The sequence below is a fragment of the Lissotriton helveticus genome, chromosome 2_1, assembly GCF_964261635.1.
Source record: "Lissotriton helveticus chromosome 2_1, aLisHel1.1, whole genome shotgun sequence".
In the NCBI taxonomy this organism is placed as follows: domain Eukaryota; kingdom Metazoa; phylum Chordata; class Amphibia; order Caudata; family Salamandridae; genus Lissotriton; species Lissotriton helveticus.
This window is the reverse complement of record NC_136059.1, coordinates 1,878,524,880-1,878,545,149: the sequence shown is the minus strand read 5'-3', so window position 1 is coordinate 1,878,545,149 and position 20,270 is coordinate 1,878,524,880. Positions and strand designations below refer to the sequence as shown.

The window sequence follows — 20,270 nt, the reverse complement described above, 5'->3', positions numbered from 1 at the left end:
ATACAACGACAGCCAAACAACACGTTGCCTGTGCAATGCGGGTGGAATAACGAATGCGCCTGCACCATGCATTACATTTACAATGCAAGTCATTATAACGACATGCGTTAGGTCAAGTAGCGCTGGACTTTAAAGTCCAACGCTTTCCGTACTGTTACGGTGACTGGAGTTGGAATAGTAAGTTATACTATTCCTGAGTCCAGTATCCCCCTAAGGCAAGTCGTTGTAATGACTTGCATTGTAAAAGGAATGAGTGGTTTAGACGCCTTTATTGTTCCACCTGCGTTGTTGAAGAATGTGTGGAAAATGAATGCGTGGTTGTGTCGTACAACCAGACAAACATAACTAAATACATAAGAATGTAGTGGAAGATGAGACTTTTGAGACTTTGAATCCCCTTTAAAAAAAATTATATCAATGGGATAGCATTAAGCCTACCTCTGAACTATTACTTCCATTTTCTTCTGCATCATTAGGGCATGGGTCGTTTCCTGGGGCAGTTTTTAAGATAATCTCCTGAGAATTCTGAATTTGTGGACTCCGTTGACTCCCCCAAGAGGTCTTGTCTCTGATGTTCCAGGGCTCTTCGTCTCCAAATATACCTAGCAAAATAAGGGCACACTGTAAATGAGGGTTCCATGACAACTGCTATCATTTATAGATTACAGTAGAAAATGGTGGTGCATATTTTCAAACTTTCACTGTGTATTAAATTCAAATCCAGGCTCAGCATCCTTCTCTCCAGTCCCTGTCCTACCTTCCTTCCACCAGTGGGCTGGACTCTTAGCTGTTTATCTCAGGTCAGGTGGGTCCTGGCCTACGATGTTATCATGATGAGCTTGCCTTCGCCTGGTCCTGTGCATTTTGATGCATCAGAGTGGCATAAAGGATGTCAATTACTCATTGTTTATGTATACAATGTGGAGATGTGGGATTTGTGGGTAATTGATGATGTGGAGGCAATGTTTAAAAAAAGGAATGATAATACATTGGTGCTGCAGATGGTCGCAGAGTATCTCATCTTATTTTCGTATTGCAAAATTACATATTTGAAAGGCTCTGTTTAAATTCATCTGTAAATAGTGATGCTGCACAGAGGGGGTGCAGGTGCTGTGGCAAGTGATTTGTTAACTCTGTAATCAGTACACAAAAAGCACATTCACCCTGGTTCTAAACCAGGGTGAATGTATTCAATGTGTCCCGTTAAATAATGTCATTGGGTTGATAATGCAGCCATTTGTCTATTGTTAGTCGGACCACACCTGGGTGCAAAGTTTGCACTCTGGGATTCAATCTCAGCAGTGGAGTTACTAAGCAAATAACAGCGTCTATGTTGTCTATGAGGTAAGCAGTCAGGTGCCGGGCGCTTTGAAGGCCTAGGTGTTTCATTTGCCTCTGAGCCAATCGACCGCTTCAAAGTAAAAGAGGGGTTTATTAGGTTAGCTAATAGTGCTGTTGGGTCAGAAGACTGCACTCACATTCTATAGACCCAATTCACTTAGGTCCATGGAATCCATTCTTGTTTCATCCCACCCCACGCTCAAAAGTAGATTTTCGGAAACAGGAAGATGCATTCACCTATAAATGTGCAAATGACGTGACTCTCTGGTCTTCCAGTGACTTACTGTCATGATCATACTTAAGAGTACCATTCCAATGTATGATTGCGTGCTTCTTCACAGAGTTTTGTAACTAAGTACAATTGGAATTACTAATATACACAAAAGACACATTTAGGAAAATCTGAAAGATTTTTTATCGCAAGCATCTGTTCAATTTCTAAGTTCTAAATCTTGTATATATGACCTGCAGAATAATGAATGTGTGTTTAAACTTTTTACAGTTAAACACTTTTATTTTTTTTACTTTTAGACTGAATTTGACATTTAATGTTTTGGAAAATTATGTATTTTTTTTTTTTTAAATAAGCCACACACAAATTACAGTCATCAACAATTCAAAACATGTTATAGGTTACAATAGCAAAATCATTTTTAATGGCTGATAACGTTGGTTACACCGATGGAAGCTGCATGACGTTTTCTCAACTAAAAGGTTATTTACCTTCGGTAATAATATTTGTGGTGGATCCTATATTCTACTACAGATTCTTCACTTTAGGAATGTCTTTCGGACACTCGACTGGATGCTGAAAAGTTTATTCCCATCAATTCCTCTTTATCACCACCAGGTGGTGCACGCAGCTTCAGTTAGAGCTTTGTTTGCCCTGGTTGTGACAACATTAGGGTGTACATGGCGCTGACTGGTGCATTTGAATTAGTTCCTAGCAATTTTTTCACATCTTTGTTTAGGAGTGCAGAGAAGAACTGAGAGTGCATTTACAACATGACTTTTACAACAAATGATGCATTTGTATACTGTGGGATCTTATCAATAACAGCTCTAACTCATCAAGAGGGAGAGAAGGTGGTGTGGAATCCGTGGAAAGATATAGAATTCATAAGAAAAATATTTACTGGAGGTAACTTGTTATTTTGATGGATACCGATTTCTGTAGATTCATCACCTTAAGAATATGCCCCAATGTGTCACTCTGGGCTATACGTTGGTGAAACGCACTAAAGCAATATACTGGAGAGCAGCTGAAGTGCTATCTTCGGGGAGTTGGGCTAAGGAATTAGATAAATGCATGACTGCAGAAAAGGAGGTATTCAAATCCAGAGAGTGCCCAAAGAAATGGGATATAAATGGGGCAAATGGAACATGTACTGGGCGAACTGTGTATTTCGCCTACTAGTGAGTTGGAGATGAAAGAGAAACAGTGGAACAGATGAAGTATAGATGGCTGAACAGAAGTGACATTTTGTTACATACATAATGTGGGAAATAACGGTGATGTGATGTATTAAATGCTGATATATTTGTGGCTGATATAATCTTCAAGATAATAAAAACATCTTTAAAAAAATGCCCCAAAGCAATACCCTCAGGGTGGGTTGAGTAGAGCTTATTGATCAAGGAAGTCACCCAAAGCAGCCTAGCAAAGTACCTGTCACTGTGTGCCTTAGAGACCAGTAGTGGTCTGACAAACACAAAACATTGAAGGAGCTGGAATAGAAGCCTTCTACTCTAAGCAACACACTTTGTTCAGTGGTCCCCATAAACTGATTTTGTAGTCGGTTTTCAGGCAGCCCAAATGATGTCTACCATTTAGGGTGGTAAACAGTAGCCCTCTAGTTAGCACTGCTCAATTTCCAACACATGCAGCTGAAGCTTCGATGGCTTGAGGTGGAGGACCTAACCATCTTGCTGTGAAAGAGGGCAACACTGTGAGGAAGAGGCAGATCTGCATACCAAATCCGCTTTGCCCAATCTGGAGTGATGTGGATCCATGCAGCTTGTTCATCTTGCACCATCTGCAAAGTATTCAATAGAGGAGTTATCAGGTAGGAACGTGTACAGCAGATCCTGTGACCTGTGGAAAACAAAGGTGTCCCCAACAAAAAGAAGTGTGCACAAACTAAGAACACTTCCTGTTCTAGATCATGGTGAAGAGATCCGCAGATAGGCATTCCAATCTAGAGAAGATCATGTCTCGCCATTAGGGATAGAGTTCCCACTCATTGTCCTTCAAAAGGAATCAACTCAATGCCCCAGTCATCACATTCAGGGTGCCACTGGGGAGATGCCCCACTGTAAGATACACCTCTGCGGGCATTAAGTCTCCCAGACAAGAGTCCACCCCCCTATGCCTGTTGATATAGTCAAAAGTGTTTATGTTGTCTGATAAGATCTGGATTGTACTCCCTGAGATGAAAGGGAGAAAGGAGTTGAGGATATGATGGATTGCCTGCAGCTCCAACACATGTATATGCAGCCACTGCCCAGACACAGACCAATTCATCAGTGCCCTCATGTCACTCCGGTGAGTGGCCCAGCTTAACGAGGTGGCGTCTCTATGGTTGCTAGCTACTTCGCAGGACGAAAGGGATGATTCACAGTGAGATTGGAGGGGAACATGCACAGTAGAGGTCTAAAAAATGTAAATGTATGTGTCTTGTAAAGCGCACTGCTGCCCTGAGGCGTCGTGGCGCTGTAGACCGCTGGGGAACCCGTCCTGGCTATCCCTGTGAGATGGTCCCTACTGGGTATCTCCAAGGTGAAACCAGGCATCCCCGGCGAATGTGGGGGGCCGTTGTAGAGATGAGGCAGGCTAATGCCCAGAGTTGCCGAGTGTGATCCCTGGTTAGAGTAGGCACCGAGGCGAGAATTATCGAGTCCACTGACCCTGGTCCACGACCCTGCCATGTCGGGAATTGAACCCTGGTCCCGGGCCGTTTTCTGCTTCTGGGTCTGCCGCCTCTAACCAGTGAGCCACACCACTCCACTCCGGGTCTAGGAGAACAGTGTGAAATATCTGGAAAAGAGAAAGCTATTATAGTACACAATTATGTATTCAAATTGATCACATCAATCAATCTTTGTTACAAGCATTTACTGTTCAGTAGGCCCATTATTAAGTCCATACAATTCTGTAACTTCTCATAGTGAAATATCTGCACTGAGTCAAATATTCACCTGATGCTTCCATCTTAGGCACCATGGAGGACCATCACACTTTTCTACACACAGCACCAATAGGATGCATGAGACTATCAGACCAAGGAGGCAAAATATTGGCAGACTGGGATTCGAACCAAATTCAAACACAATGAACCCCCTCTTGAATATCTGTAATCCTCTGAGGAGGTGAAAAAGCCTTCTTACATGTCATATCCAGCACCACACCTTTGAAGGTCAATTTTTTTCTGGGGATGCGGTAAGACTTATTGATATTGATGGTGAAACCAGATTTGTGTAGGAGGGTTATGGTGCGGGGAAGGTGTTCCATGACTAGCTGAGAAAGATGCACGAGACTGGGACATCTGGTCGCACTTGACCAGGGCAAAGTCAAAGTTTGAGGCTTAACACAAATTTTACCTTCACATTTAGAAACCTTACTGGAGGATTTTCTCTTGACACCGAGCAGGCCATCGAGCAGGCCTCTCCAGCATGCTGGATTTGCAGTGGCTTAGTTGGTTTGTTGCAACGGGAGCCCCATGTCAACTCCTGGAGGTCTTCAGCTCCTTCGTTTTTAGCGGGCCGAACCTGAAATCCAGGCCAGGCCAGGTCATGGTTTGATGTAGTTGGCTTGACTCTCAACGTCGGGTCGGTCATCTTATGGAGCTTTTTCACAAAAGTTCTTAAAAGTTCTCCAAATTTGAGGAGGTGCTTCCCGAAGTACCTTTTGAGGGTTCAAAGTGTCCACAAACAAAATCTAAAGTTCCAGAGTCTCTGAATTGCTACTTGGAACTTTGGGACTACAATTACCACAACGGACATAGCCAAATCCGTAAAAGTACACTGGACGCACTCCAGTTCAGGAATTTCTTGGTGGGGATGGTTCAGGTGAGCTCTTTTAACTTGTTGCTTTCAGGGAGTCTACTCCTTAGTCCTTTCAGAAGCAAGGCAACGTCTTTAGGGATGTAGTTCCTTAGTGTGCAGCAGGTGCGGTCACCCAGAGTGCAGTCCACTTGGTGCAGGCCAGCGACCCAGCATGGCAGTCCTTCTTCTTGTAGTTTTAGGCAGGGGATCAGAGTTGCTATGCAGCTCTCCCATATTTATCCAGTGTTCTGGTGCACCATGTAAGGGGGCACCCCTGACCAATGGAGTACAGGGTGTCACCCAAAAGCATGACAGCTTCCTCCAAAGTGTGGCATATTCTAGTCCCACAAAGGACTGTACTTTCAAATTCAAGATGGAGAAACGCTCTCCTTGGGGTTAAGTTCTGGCTAAGCCAACCTACTGGTGTGGCTCATTTCCCTTAATACTCCCCTTTGAGGCCTTCTGCAAATTCCATTCCTGGGGCTCCCATCTGGCTGCGGGTACAGGAAGATGGGCTAAGCCTGACTTGCATCCTTACTATTCTTCTCTCTTTGAAGATCAGGTTGTTTACCCAGCCCCCTTCCTGGTCTATTCTCTGCAGCTGCAGATCTCCCCCACCAAATATCATTAGTCTCTATGCAGGCCACTTATCACCTCATCAGAGTAGTTTGGCTAAGCCTGTCAAGAGCTGGCCAATCAGGAGAGACTATTAGAAGGCTGGATTTTGGCTCACAGAAAAGAAAGTTCTATGACTTATTTTCTGTACTAGTGATGGTAAATTCACCAGTGGCAAGTTGTTGGATTTATCATTACTAATCTTTTATGTTCTTGAAATATTATTTTAGCTCACTCCTGTCAATGCTTACACTTTGTTTACAGTATTCCCAAGTTAGACTATTGAGCTAAATTGCTACAATAGGGGAAAACGACATTTGGTAGTTTTTTCCCTCACCAGGGCACATAAAACATACTTTGGAAGTACTTTTGAATAAAAAGTCGAATTTGCATCTACAAATTCAATTCAAAAGCAACTTGCAAAGCAAGACTGGCTCTTAAAATGACAGCAGGCAACACAGCAGTGCACACTTAAATGCATTACATTTGCGGGGCCTTAAAAGCTACATGCCCTCCAATATACTAGGGACTTACAGGTAGGTTGTCAGTACCAATTGTAATTACACCCAATTACCATGTAGCTTTTAATAAGAGCACTGCCCTGGGCCTGGTTAGCAGACCCCAGGGCACAGTCAGAGTCAATTCCCACCAATATCAGTGAAACAATGAGGGTGATCAGGGCAAAAAGTATTACTCTCTCATGTGAACACGTGCAGAGAGGTTGTCAAACCACAAACTGAAAATGCTGTAACCCAACGATGAATTGTAAGTAACATTTTGAATAGAGCGGAGTGGTAAATGAAAATAAGCATCTTGCAGGTCCATGGACACCAATCCATCCCTGGCACTGAGTTGGCGCACAACCTGGCACAGGGACAGCATTTTGAACTTGTCCTGTTAAGTGAAACGGTTCAAGGAGTATAGGGCCAGGATAGACCTGAGGTCTCCATTCTTTTTGTGGACCAAGAAGTAAAGGGAGCAAAGTGTCATGCTCCTCTCCACCACATGCGCCATTTACATGGCCCCTTTCGAGTGTTTTTTGCTTTCTCGCCCTGAGTGGAATGGGTATGCCCAGACGTGGGTCCCAAGCTCACTGTGCCACTAGATTCAACCGAGCCTGGCTGATGAGGGGTGATGCCCTGAAACCGGTCCCAGGATGCTTGTTTGCGGTCCAGGGAGGACCTGGCTTGGCAGTTCAGGCTGGACTGTTCCCATGAGGCGCAGGGGCATGGCTGATCTGCATATGGCTGGGCCCAAGCTGGGGTGCATGGTGCGCAAAAGAATGATGGATTTGACCCAGATCTATTGACTGTGTGAAGATTTGATTTGCTTTCAATCTCGTCCATCATCTGTGTGTCTTTTGCTTTCTCACCTTAAGTGCACCAGGTATGCCCAGACGTGGGTCCCAGGCTCACTGTGCCACTGGATTCAAGCGAGCCTGGCTGCTGAGGGGTGAAGCCCTGAAACCGGTTCCAGGATGCTTGTTTCTGGTCCAGAGAGGACTTGGCTTGGCAGTTTGGGCTAGACTGTTCCCATGAGGCACAGGGTCAAGACAGATGTGCATATGGCTCTGTCTAAACTGGGGTGGCATAGTGAGAAAAAGGTCAATGGATTTAACCCAGATCTATTGACTGGGGGTGAATGTTTGATTAGCTTTACTCTGCATTCCATCCATCATATGTGTGTCTTTTACTCCCTTTTTTCAAGAGGCAAAGAACTTCCCTCTCCCAAGATCAAGACCTGTGTCACAGCATTTCCTGACAGAAGGGCAGGCCGGTTTGAAGGAGAGGAAGGGTAGGACGTAGCACTCGCATATAAGCTGAAGCATCCAGCAGCCTAGCATTATCATCTCCGAATTAGTGATAAACTGGGAGACCATCACCCCTACCAGAATCTGGGAAGAGGCGGCAGAGAGGTTTTGGGATAGCTGAACCAGAAGAAGATGGTAGTAACAGAAGGTACTGTTTTTGGTTTTGATGGCGCCCCTTAGGTATACCTCTGCCAAAAAGGAGCTATATAGCTGCTGATGTGGGTCTGAACTGGCTATGACTGTGCTTTTGCTGTGAGGGTTGTCACCAGGAGAAACCTCGAGAGTGACAGAACCGCTGGTAGAACTGTTTCACTTGGGAAGGCCAGGCACAGCGAGAACAACATGGCAGAATTGTTCTTAAAATGTTTCTGAGAGGAGTTGGCCTTCTTCTCGAAGATCCACTTGTCATTTAATAGCAGGTTCATACGGGCTGTCTTGACATCTCTGGAGAAGCCTGTGGAGCACATCTAGGTGTGCTGACCATGGATCGAGCCCCCGTTTCAGCAGCTTCCAGTTCGCACTTCAAAATATGCTCATCAGCGACCAAACCATCACTGACCAGGTTCGAAAATGGCGTCCTTACATATCCGGGGAGACTGATTATGGTACGTTTTGACGATTTTGGGTGTCCTTGCAGGTTATGAACGCCTTGAGTTTAAGAGGACATATTGGACTAGTTGCTCTTATATTTTAGCAATCTCATCAGTAAAACAGGGAGAGAAGCACGGTACCCACGCCGATGAGGTGCAAAAAAATAAGAACTGACACCTGCGCACCAGCCAGCGTCATATATACCCTGATGTTGTCACATTTGTAGTGGAGGAGGCTGTGATTACAGCAACAGGGCACCACCCGATGGTGCAGTAGAGTTATTGCTGAAGGCAAATGTTTTCCGGAGCCCTTCTGAGATGGTATTTATCAGGTGAGGAATCTGTTGGAAGAAGTACACATAAGAAACAGTACTTGGCGACATTGGAATATTTTTGCCGTATTTCCTAAAGGTTAATCAATCGCTATAGTGGTGATCCCAAAACTTGCGTTCCCCTTTCAAAATGCAACAGGAAACTTGCTTCTGTACATAGCAAAAATTACTGGACACATTTACACCCTTTTACACAGAAGACAGGTGTAATGTAATTATCATCTATGAATGGATTGGAAAAGGAACATTTGTTGAAGTTGAAAATCAGCAACTTAAAAATCTGATAAAAAATATTTTGAAAACTAGTACAATGAGCGCACATTGTAATATAGGCAATTATATAGAAGGAATTATAAACCTTTCTGTAAAGCTTTACTTGAATGGCAGATATAGATGTGGATGATGATGTAGAGCAGTAATAACTCTAGAGTGTTGGGCCACGATGGGTGGTCACTAACTGGGATTAAATATTCTGTTAACTGGTGGCTGTTACTGTTGTGCTCCTTCTGCCAGGCTTTTATTTAAATTGTTTGTATTCCTGGTATTTGATAGAAGGACCATATTGGTACCCATATGTAGGATTGTCCATCAAATGATCGTTTCCTGTTAATTCTGTATCTCTCCTCAAAAACCTTTGTTAAGAATTTGCAAATACACCTGATGGAGGGGGTAGGTTAAAAATATGATTCTTCCAAAACTTCATACCAGGTTTAGGCATTGGATGTAGACAATGCACAGTTCAAAATAAAAAGATAGAATGTAACCCTTCAACCAAAAGGGAACTGGGTAAATAACAGCAGTTAAGCAAAGGTGTTCCCTTGGCGAGATTCTACTTATTATCAAAATTATCACGTGGACCTTCTCCCTAACATTCACCACTTCTGCGTGTAATTACATTCAAACTACAAACGTACTACCCGCCTTATGAAAGTAGAACTACAAAGGCACCGTTTACAGTAAAAATGTTAACCTGAAAATGTTAATCACATCTGAATTCTGCTTTATTAAAAACATATATACATTTTAACCTCTGTGCATTAAAACAGTTGATTCTTGATTTGTATCAACTTATTCAATCATACAGTAATACATAACAATTATTATTTGAATAAAAAACATTTTCCAATAAACAATTAAGGTTTGCAAGTATTTTTAAAAACACATTCTTATATAGATGTTCGATACCAAGACCAATAACAGTTATTTTATATGTCGACGCGTTTCAGTGGATCCTGCTTTTTATGCACCACCTGCCTCAGGACAATGTTAAAAACACAATAATCTTAAAAATACTGCAAGGATTCCCTTCGATCAATCTAGGGAGGCTGCAATCTACTTTTCACCCCTCTTTTTTGCCAGATCTATTGTAGTAGAGTGTGGGGCTTTTCGCTCTCTGATTAGATGGCTTGATTCCTTTTATTCTGCTTTTAATATAATTAGATCGCTGATCAAAACATATTTTTCTCCTCACTTGATGGTAAGGGATTCACTTTGCGTTGCCAGGTTGACTCAGAACACCCTTCGCGCTGCATCGTTTGGAGTAACGTGAAGCTGGGCCAGGTTGGATAAGAGATAAATATCCTGGGATAATTGAACAATCCTGAATGATAAAGAAGGCTCCTCCCCCTTATCAAAAATCTCTAGCACAGGGCTGGACTAGTGTTTATCACTATCTCTCTCCTTTCCTTTATCCACCCAGGAACAGGGCTTATAGCATAGCAGGCATGTTTGTGGCTGGGAGGGATGTTCCGCTCCGGTAGCGCTCTGCGCTGGCCCATATTTACAAGGCCACGCAAAGCCACTTTGCATGACTTTACACTGCCTTGTAAACATGGCCCTCTTTCACGCAGTACTCTGAGTCAAATGGGCGGGTCATGGGTACTGCTGTGGGTGTTTCCACTTAGCACTCATTGCTTTTTGGCACTGCCCCAGATTTACAAGGATTCATAAATCTGAGTAAGCGATAAACACTAACGCCTTTCCAGGGGAGGAGTTAAAGTGGTGCAACAAGGAGCAATACTTTTATTTCTCCTCGTTTTTTGCTCTTTCTATATGTGCTCCATTCTGTAACACACATAGAAGGAGCAAAATGCCATTAATGACTGTTTTTGTTCAGGAAGGTATTCCTTCCTGCACAAACACAATCATCCCTGCAACGCAGGCACCCTTGCACCACGTTACAAGAGTGCCTACGTTGGCGCATGGCTGCTGTTTGTACGCCGGCACAGAGGAAAGCATATGGGTGCGATGTATTCCTGTAACTGCGGCACATCCCTGCATTTTTACAAATGATGCAGCTCAGTGGAGCAAAATTGCTTGTGGCACCATTTAATTGTAAATATGGCCCCAGGACTGCTAATTATTACCTGAATAGATCTTCTTGGGATCTCCTGGGTGTGAAACTTAAGATACTCTGGGGCATATTTACAATGTAACAAGGAGAAATAAAAGTATTTCTCGTCGTTACGCCACTTTAACACCTCCCCTGGAAAGGCATTCATTTTTGGCACTGCCTCAGATTGACAAATTCTTGTAAATCTGGGGCAGTGTCAAAAAGCCATGGGTGTTGCGTGTGAACATCCACAGCACCACCCATGACACGCCCCTTTGACGCAGAGTATTGCGTGAAAGAGGGCAATATTTACAAGACCATGTAAAGCCACTCAAAGTGGCTTTCCTTGGCCTTGTAAATATGGGCCAGCACACAGCGCTATCGTAGCATCGAAAAAACAATGGGGCATATTATCAGTTTTCTGCCGCTAAAACGGCAATAATGGGCTTGATATTATGCTCTATGGAATTCCAATTGAAGCCCATGTTAGATGTCCTTCACATTTAACATGGGCTTCAATTGGAATTCCATAGAGCATATTATCAAGCCTTTTATCGCCGATAATTTTATCGCCTGTCTTGATAATATGCCCCAATGTCTCTCCGGTGGTGCTAGGGGCTGGTAAGTATGTCCCTCAATTCCCAGGCAGGTTCCTTATCAATATAATCCAATTATTTTTAGAAGTTGAATGACACACAAGCATGCAGTTCTCTGTACCATGGGTGGGAAACTTATATCAACAGCAGCCCGACTCATGGAGAGTAATGGTTATTTCTTTACAGGTCTACTTTTAAAAGTAGCATAATGATTTTCATGGGCCTCTGTCAAAAGAATATTGTACTAGGTGAACTTTCAATAAAACTGACATTCCTTTGTATATCACTACTTAAAGAGATGCAGTCAGTCATGTAAGCTAAAGTAAGATTTCTACAACTCTAGAAAAAAAGAATTTCCTATTTAGGACGAAGGGCCTCACCCACCCTTAGGTGGCATGATTCCTCATCGGGCCCCTCCTCACACCAAGAAAATCAATTCAATGGTTTGGGCTACAACTTCCTACTCTTTGTGTTTTGAAATTAGTAGTTTTGGGAAATTAATGCATGTGTAGGTCAAAACATTTTCCCCTGTTCTCTTTGTGTTCCAATTCCTATGAAGCAGATTTACAAGACCCTTGCGCCGCTGGTGCGTCACGTTGCGTGACACACTGTGGCGCAACCTGCTGAGTGATATTTACAAACGCAAAAACAACAATTGATGGACAGAATGTAGCACAATGTCATACATTCACCCCAGTACAGCGATCTGGGCGTAAATCCATCGTTTTTTAGCACTCCACACCACCCCAGGTCAGACATGGCCATATGCAAATCAGCCTTGACCCTGTGCCTCATGGGAACAGTCCAGCCCGAACTGCCAAGCCATGTCTTTCCTGGACCGGAATCAAGCATCCAAGGACCGGTTTCTGGCTATCAGCCGTCATCAGCCTGGCTAGCTTGACTCCAGTGGTGTGGAGAGCATGGGACTCACGTCTGAGCATACCCATCCCACTCGGGGTGACAAATGCAAAAACAACAATTGATGGACAGAATGTAGCACAATGTCATACATTCACCCCAGTACAGAGATCTGGGCCTAAATCCATCGTTTTTTTTTGCACTCCACACCACCCCAGGCCAGACATGGCCATATGGAAATCAGCCTTGACCCTGTGCCTCATGGGAACAGTCCAGCCCAGGCCCAGATCTCTGTACTGGGGTGAATGTATGACATTGTTCTGCATTCTGTCCATCAATTGTTGTTTTTGCATAATAATAATAATAATAAGTAATAATACATCATAGTTACTTCCACAAAGGGTGCCATATAAATACCCCGGTCCTGATTCCAGCCTTTAAGCGGAGATTTCTGGGGTTTGGAGCTTCCTCTCCGGGAGCTGAAATTCCGGCCCGAATGCGGACGTAAACTTAGGACAGTCGTAAGTGCATTCTGTGAATACCATGAGTAGTAAATTTAGGTTTTTGTCGTAAGTTAGTTCTGTGAATCGGGCCCCCCAAGTATTGGAGAATAAGAATGTTTCATAATAAAGTTTCATAAACATTTACAGAAGCTGTGTCTTTAAAGTGTTAAGTTATCAATGACGGATGGCGAAATAGCCTGGAGGTGCGTACACATGTGGGTTGTTCTCTATACCACTTCCTGACTGTCTGCATGCTATTAAGTGTTTATTATGTTAGCTCCAGCAAGAGAGTACTCACAGGTGAAACTATGGCCTGGGCTCACAGAAAGGGATATGTACATCGGTAAATTAACAGACACAAACAAATAAAAGGAAAAAACATTAACATTTGCTACCTTAATGTTACAAATGACATGTAATGATGCCACATCCAAGGCTAAGGGTACACCAGCCTATATAATGTATTAATAATGTCTCACTACAACCAGCATCGTATTTTTGAGATCCTTCAGCAACTTGCATAGAAAACTGCAGAACTGCAGAGTTATCTCAGCTTTGTTAGTCACACGTCATAAGAGCAAAGACCAGCACATACCTATGAATTCGCCCTGCAGGCTCCAGAGACGAACTGTGCAGTCGAGGGATGTGGTTAGAAGCAGCTGCTGTGCAGTGACTGGGCAAATGCTGCACAAAAGAGAAGGTGGCACAAATATTATGTACCAGCATTTCCCAAGAATCATTAAAATGACTATTAAAACAAGCATTTACAATGCAATGGTCTCGGCATTATTAAAGGTAGAGCTATTGGCATTGCTCATGACATTTAAAAAAAAAACATAAATAAATGGTATTGTCATTTACAATGGCAATAGGTGAGCATTAGAGAGTAGTAGAGAGTATTGGCGGACACAGGGCCACACACACACACACACACACACACACACACACACACACACACACACACAGACAGACAGAGCCGCGCACACACACACAGAGACAGAGCCGCGCACACGCACACAGACAGAGCCACGCACACAGACAGAGCCACGCACACACACACACACAGACAGAGCCACGCACACAAACAAAAACTCATTGGTGAATGCTCTGTTGACAAAAACAACACTACTAAAGGACTGGAGGATTAGACTAAAAGAAGACGTCATGAAAGGATATCCAGATGTGCTTAACAACCAGCTTAAACCTCCCATGCACTCGATTCTAAAATATGCTCAGGGAAAACAAAGTCTTTTAGAGATTGTAGCTGACCTGGTTAGCCAATATAAGAACTGGAATTGACTGCCAGCCACCCTGCTGTCTAAATAAAGTTTCTGGACATCTGAAGTGAGCATCGGCAAGCACCATGTTCATGATCCACAGCTAAAAATATGTTCATGGAATATCCATCGACTCGTGAAAAAACTTGAAGATCCAAATATCATGCAATACTAGAGCAGTTTTGATATTTTAATTCTTCAAGAAACTTGGGCACAAGCAACTGCTCCGTTGACGGGCTACACTGAGACCCAAAACCAGCAATGAATGTCTGCCGCTTTGTATGCCCAATGAGTGGCTTAACAATTTATATCTCAATATCTCTGCAGGACATGATTGAGGAGATCTTGAAGGAATCAGGGGGTCAAGCATTGAAACTCAGCACGCAATTCTTTGAGGATAATGACAATCTCCTGATCATAGAGGTTTAGATGAATCCTAATGCAACAGAGAAGAGGGCCAAGCTAAAAGAGTTAGCGAATATCTGATCGGATCTAAAAATGAAATAAATGGAAAGAAAAGAGAAAGTGGGAAGAAAGAAAACGGGAGCAAGAAATGCAAACAAAAAAGGAGGTCGACGATCACGTGCCGTGACTTGCAAGGATGCTCTCGGGGTCAAAGGTGATGTCACGGACTTTCGCTTTAGAGCAAATAAATTGTAAAAGACTGAGGAATCACAGAATTCGGCCAATTCAATACACACACAGTATGCAATCTTTGTTGCTTGCAGCACAAGGTAACTCTCACTCGCGAATCGAAGCACTTCGGTAGGGACCTTCAGAAGAGGACAAGCGCGAAGAAACCATGACACGGGAACGGACCGAGCGGCTTACGGTAACCAATCGAGCCAAAGAAACTTCGCTTTGGGACCAAGCAGTAGTTTAATCTACTCACAAACACCGATGAAACGGCACACTCGGGTGCCTATAAGACCGTGGCGCCGGCTAAAGAACACTCACAGTCAGTAAAGAGTCAACATCTCTGCACTCTCGCTAGGTAGACCGCCCGCTCTGTCGTGCAGCAGCTAAAATAAAGCAACAAAGTCATGTGCACTGTACGGGGCCTCACAACAAATGAACAACTGTTAACAGTTCCCTTGGCCAATCAGGTAAGCAACTGTGCATTGGTGTGTCTCCTCAGCCAATAAAACGTCCGACATGAAGAACACAAGCCAATCCTATGAACGTGATTCCCCTAAGCCAATACAAGATCGTTACACTTATCCACAACATCGTTGAGTATGTATCCACTTATCTGATTGGTGGCGAGCCCTTTCGGTTCCGCAATTCCTGACCCGGCTCGCCATAATTACGGGACATAAGATGTCCGTTAAAGGAGTAGTTTTTGGCAACGGATTTCGGTCTCATATAACCGACTGTCCAGGGAAACTTTGCACAGGGGTCACCCTAAGCCTAGATGGGTGAGTGAGTGTTGGCGGAAATTGCGAAGGGCACGAGGGTATAACTACGCGGTCCTGCCCCTCTACTCACACATTCGCACCACAACTGTCCCACGCACACACCTGCTGCCTCACGTACACTTCTCATACCTTTCTTGTGTCATTTCCGCTGCTTCTTCCTGACGCTCATTGTTTGCCTCAGGTAACAACCACCCTGCCTAACACAGCCCCATTGAAACACTTTAAGTAAAAATAAAATATTCACCTGGCAATCATTCTCGCACTAACACCGCACATTAGCCTGGCCCAGCAGCAGTGGAGTGAGTCAGCCGCTCCCGCGAAAAAAAGAAAAAAACGAGCAGCAAAATGGCGGCCGCAAAGCCCCATCTCTTTCGGATTCGGGGGGCGTGTTTTTGCGTTCTGAGTGATGGATGACGTCACAGGGCGATAGAACGCAAAAAAACACGCACCCGAATCCGAAAGAGATGGGGCTTGAACTGAGTGATGCCCCTCTCATCCAATGGCTGGCCTCCGTTTAGGGAGCCAGCCAATGGAAGAGAGAGGCAGGTTCAAGCCCCATACTCCAAATCATTAAATCTCCCACCGGAGACTGCGCAAGCGCAGCCTTCGGTCCTCGACCTAATGAACAAAGATGCTCAGGTAGGCTAGGCATTTCAAACCCTCCACTCGCTTGCTAATGTAGGTTACATACGGCCCCAATAATGGTTCTATTCTCGAAAAGACTGGATTTAATTAGAGCTGTACAAACAGAAATACAGTACAGAGTTACAATATGGTGGTGGCACTTCGTCCTGGACTGTGGCAGTGTGAACCCTTACAGCACAGATGAAGGTGGAGATTTATGAAGCTTTTGCGCAGTGTTTGCGTCAAAAACTTGTTTAGCGCTGGAAATAACGGAAAAGTAATGCAGAGCAGAGCATGGCGCTGCTTTACATTACTTAGCGCCATGGGTGTGTCCCAAGGGTGGAGAATGGGCGTTCCTATGCAACCATCGAAGGTTTCTTATGCTAAACCCAATTTACTAAATAAAGCAGATTGGGTTTAGCGTGAGAAAACAGCGCCCTTTTAAATTAGGTGCAAGGAATGAGAAATACTTTCCTTTCTCCTTCCTTTCCCGACTTTGCATGAGTGCTGCACTATGCAGCATGCATACAAAGTCAGAAAAGCTTTACAGAAAAGTTTTTCATCTTGTCTAGGCATGGTATTTTGTACAGGGAAGGTACACAAACTGTACAAAACCTATGCTAGACTCACACACACCGCAGCGCTTTGGCGCTGAGGTGTGTGCATGGCCCACAACAGCTATAATCAGTGCCGGCGCAAGGGAAAGGGGAGGAGAGAGCCATAGCTCTGAAGATAAGGCGGTCTCCTGTTCCTCCCTGTCGCGCAATGCAGTGCAGTGTCGCGGGTAGCTGCGTTGCATTACATGGCTTTTTTAAAATCTCCCCCCAGGGGGCTTATATTTACAAGCCCCTTACGCTGCCGTGCGTCACTTTTTCCCATATTAAAAGTGACCCACCGTTGGCGCAAGGGGCTTATAAAAATGCCCTCAGGTCTTCGGGCTGGATTGCAAAACAACGAATGCACTCTCTCTAGAGCAGGAATGAGCCGGAGGTAAGATTGTGCAGCACTGAAGCACTAAGCGGTGGTTCTTAAACTGCGGCTCTATATTTCAGTGACATTATGCAAAGTGATGGGGTCACCCTGCAGAATGCGACGAGTGGCCCCTGAGTCTCTCACATCACAGATATTATTTGAGTTTGAACTAAATGGGAGGCCTGTGAATGATTGGGTGCCCCCTCTGGCGCAGCAGCCTGAATTATGCTTCTGTGTTTTTGGTTAGCTTCAGGCAGCCACTTTCCTCGGACAATCACCATGGGGAGTCACAAGCCCCTTCCATGCACTATCCAAAAGTACCTCTTCTGGACTAACTGTGCCCATTTCTAAGATGGCGGACAGTTATTGCACCTCACAAAAGTCTCTTTGCTCATGATCCTGCTGGGATATACAGTGTGGACACACTGACACAGGCATTCCTTCTTTTACAAAGCAAACGAGGGATGTCCCCATGACATTGCATAGGCAGAAAGTTGCACCCGTGCAATGGATAGTACAGAATAGCAGTGCAATGGTTGGCAGCCCCTTCTGTAGAACGGAAGCACACAACGCGTTATCAAATGTCCAATTCCTATGCATCAAGGGACTCTAAATGCTAACAAAAACCAAATTCAAATTGTTTTCCCCTTAATATACAGCTGTCCAGGCACATATGATATGATGGCGGGTGCAGTATTTCAAAATAATTTCTAACTGAAACTCCTCTATTACATCTTTATGAATTAGAATATCTGGACTTTGCACAACTTCACAAAACGTTTCCCTGCATGTACAGTTAATTTACCAAAGTGTCAGGTTTGGAACCTTAGGTTGAAAAAGGGGTTGTCCTTTTAAAGCAGAAGACATGAAACTGTGATTTAGTCACCAGGCCTCTACTATCATAAAGGTCCAAAATACTTTGTCTAGATCAATAATATGAGGTGAAACAGTAAACATATGGATTTTTTACACATGCTCCTACCATAGGCAAAGATGGAATCTGCCCACAGTCCTTGGAGCTTTCATCATCTAGGTGGAAGAATCTGAGCATCACACGAGTATTGGTGTGATCTGGGTTAAGTCGGCATGCCCCTGACCTTTATAAGATAATAATCCAATCGTTTTTAAGTTCCCAAGGGAAATAAAACCATAGTAGTCCTTAAGACAAATTTGGGGGCATATTATCAAGAGTGGCGTTCAAATTATCTTGCTGTATCAGCAGGAAACTGCTGCTAAAGTGGCGATAAGGGGCTTGATAATATGCCCTTGAGAATTCCCATAGAAACCCAGGTTAGATGTCTAACCTGGCTTTCTATTGGAATTCTATAGAGCACATAGTCAAGCCCATTATCGCCACTTTAGCGGCAGTTTTTTGCCGATAAAGCGGCCATAATTTCTATCGCCCCGTCTTGATAATATGGCCCTTACTGTTTTAGTCACAGCTGATAGAGTGAACAAGGTGGTAAATTCCAAGAGTCTGTACTGCAGCGGCACCTTCCACCCCTTCATCAGAAAACTGGAAATGGAGAAAAGAAGTGGACTGAAAAGGCCTGCTCACCTCGTAATGCTGCTCGTGTGAGCTCTCCAACTTTGAAGCACTGTCCGTGAAAAGAAAAGAAATTAATTAAATCCTTTACATTGATCACTAAATGAATAACTGCTTTCTGCAGAAATATTTACAGGAGTCACTTACGAGTTGGAGGTTGAACCTCTGGCCCACGCAACGCGTATTCTGCTATGCTCCAGATGAAAATGTAGCCCAGTTGGTCGGCAGCACAGAGTATGGAGTCATCTTCAGTAGTGGCCATGTCACTGATCACAGACTTGTAGCTGGACTGGGAAAGAAAAAATAATTCAGACCATCACTATAGGACAATTGCAAGAGCTTGATGACAATAGATGCATTGGCTAGAGGGGATAAGTTGTCAATCTATTCAGTGAAAGAAAATGACTGCCTTTGCCTCATGGAGAGTAACCTTGAACCTTTTATGCTGGCGCCATACATTCAGACAGAGCAGCCTGCTGAATGCTCTTAGTGCAGAGCAAAATGAAAAACTATTTCAGTGTTTTAAAAGTTCTCCCATTTTATTTCACTAATGTGGATACTGGCTTTACATGGCGAGGCAATCCGTGGGAATGTTTTTTTTCTTTTTTGCAGAATGAGTACCTGCAGCGTCTTTTTTAGTGTCCAGATCACTTTAGAGAACCTGAAAACCATAAAACCATAATTTAACTTATATTAAGAAAGTAAGGCCTAAAGCCTGAGGTTGAATAAAAGCGTACATATTTATATATATATTTTTTTTTATGAAACTTTTTATTGGTTATTGAGGAAAATCACATTAGTATAGTACATGATTGAACGACACATTGTAGAATAACATCAGGAAGTTACAAGTCACCATCAGTCAGTAGCCTTCAAGGCACATCTCTCATCAATCTCTCCTGCCTGCGCATTTCCATTTCTACCGTGGGCGACATACATATATCTCCCTTATGTCTGTTCCAGTGGGACCACTTCCTATCCCATTTCTTAGGGCACCCTAATAGACCTCTGTCTCTGCCAGCATGCATCGGTCCATTTCTTTGCCCATAGGGTGACACGAGGCAAGGTTTTGTCCCCCCAACCCCTAGCCACTCTCTCTTCACCATTGTGTAACCCAGTGTAGTGAACTGTTGTTCGGTTTCCGTTAGGTCCGTGGCCTCCCAAATGTTTAGCAGTCCTAGTCGTGGGGTGAGGATTATCTCTTTTCCTACTGCAGCGGGCATATGTGGTGTGGCTCCTTCCCAGAGAGGGCGTACCTTTGGGCAAGTCCACAATGTGTGGTAAAACGTGGCTTGCTGGCCACATCCCCTTCCACACCTGTCGTCGGGTTTAGCCCCTATTTTTGCCAAAACTTTCCCCGTTATGTATGAGCGGTGAAGTATTCTTAGATGGATCAGGCGGAATCTCTGAGT

At 43.9% G+C, this 20,270-nt stretch overlaps 1 protein-coding gene across 1 annotated transcript in view; it reads right to left on the bottom strand.

Moving 5' to 3' along the window:
- The window catches only part of LOC144819969 (cilia- and flagella-associated protein 337-like), a 235,564-nt gene that overhangs the window by 18,048 nt on the left and 197,246 nt on the right, over positions 1-20,270 (bottom strand). Inside the window, exons 20-23 of the mRNA XM_078677647.1 lie at positions 19,006-19,147; positions 18,871-18,910; positions 13,617-13,705; positions 439-602 (exon numbers count right to left, since the gene is read on the bottom strand). Coding sequence (XP_078533773.1) covers positions 439-602; positions 13,617-13,705; positions 18,871-18,910; positions 19,006-19,147 — 435 coding nt within the window. The remainder of the gene's footprint in view (positions 1-438; positions 603-13,616; positions 13,706-18,870; positions 18,911-19,005; positions 19,148-20,270) is intronic.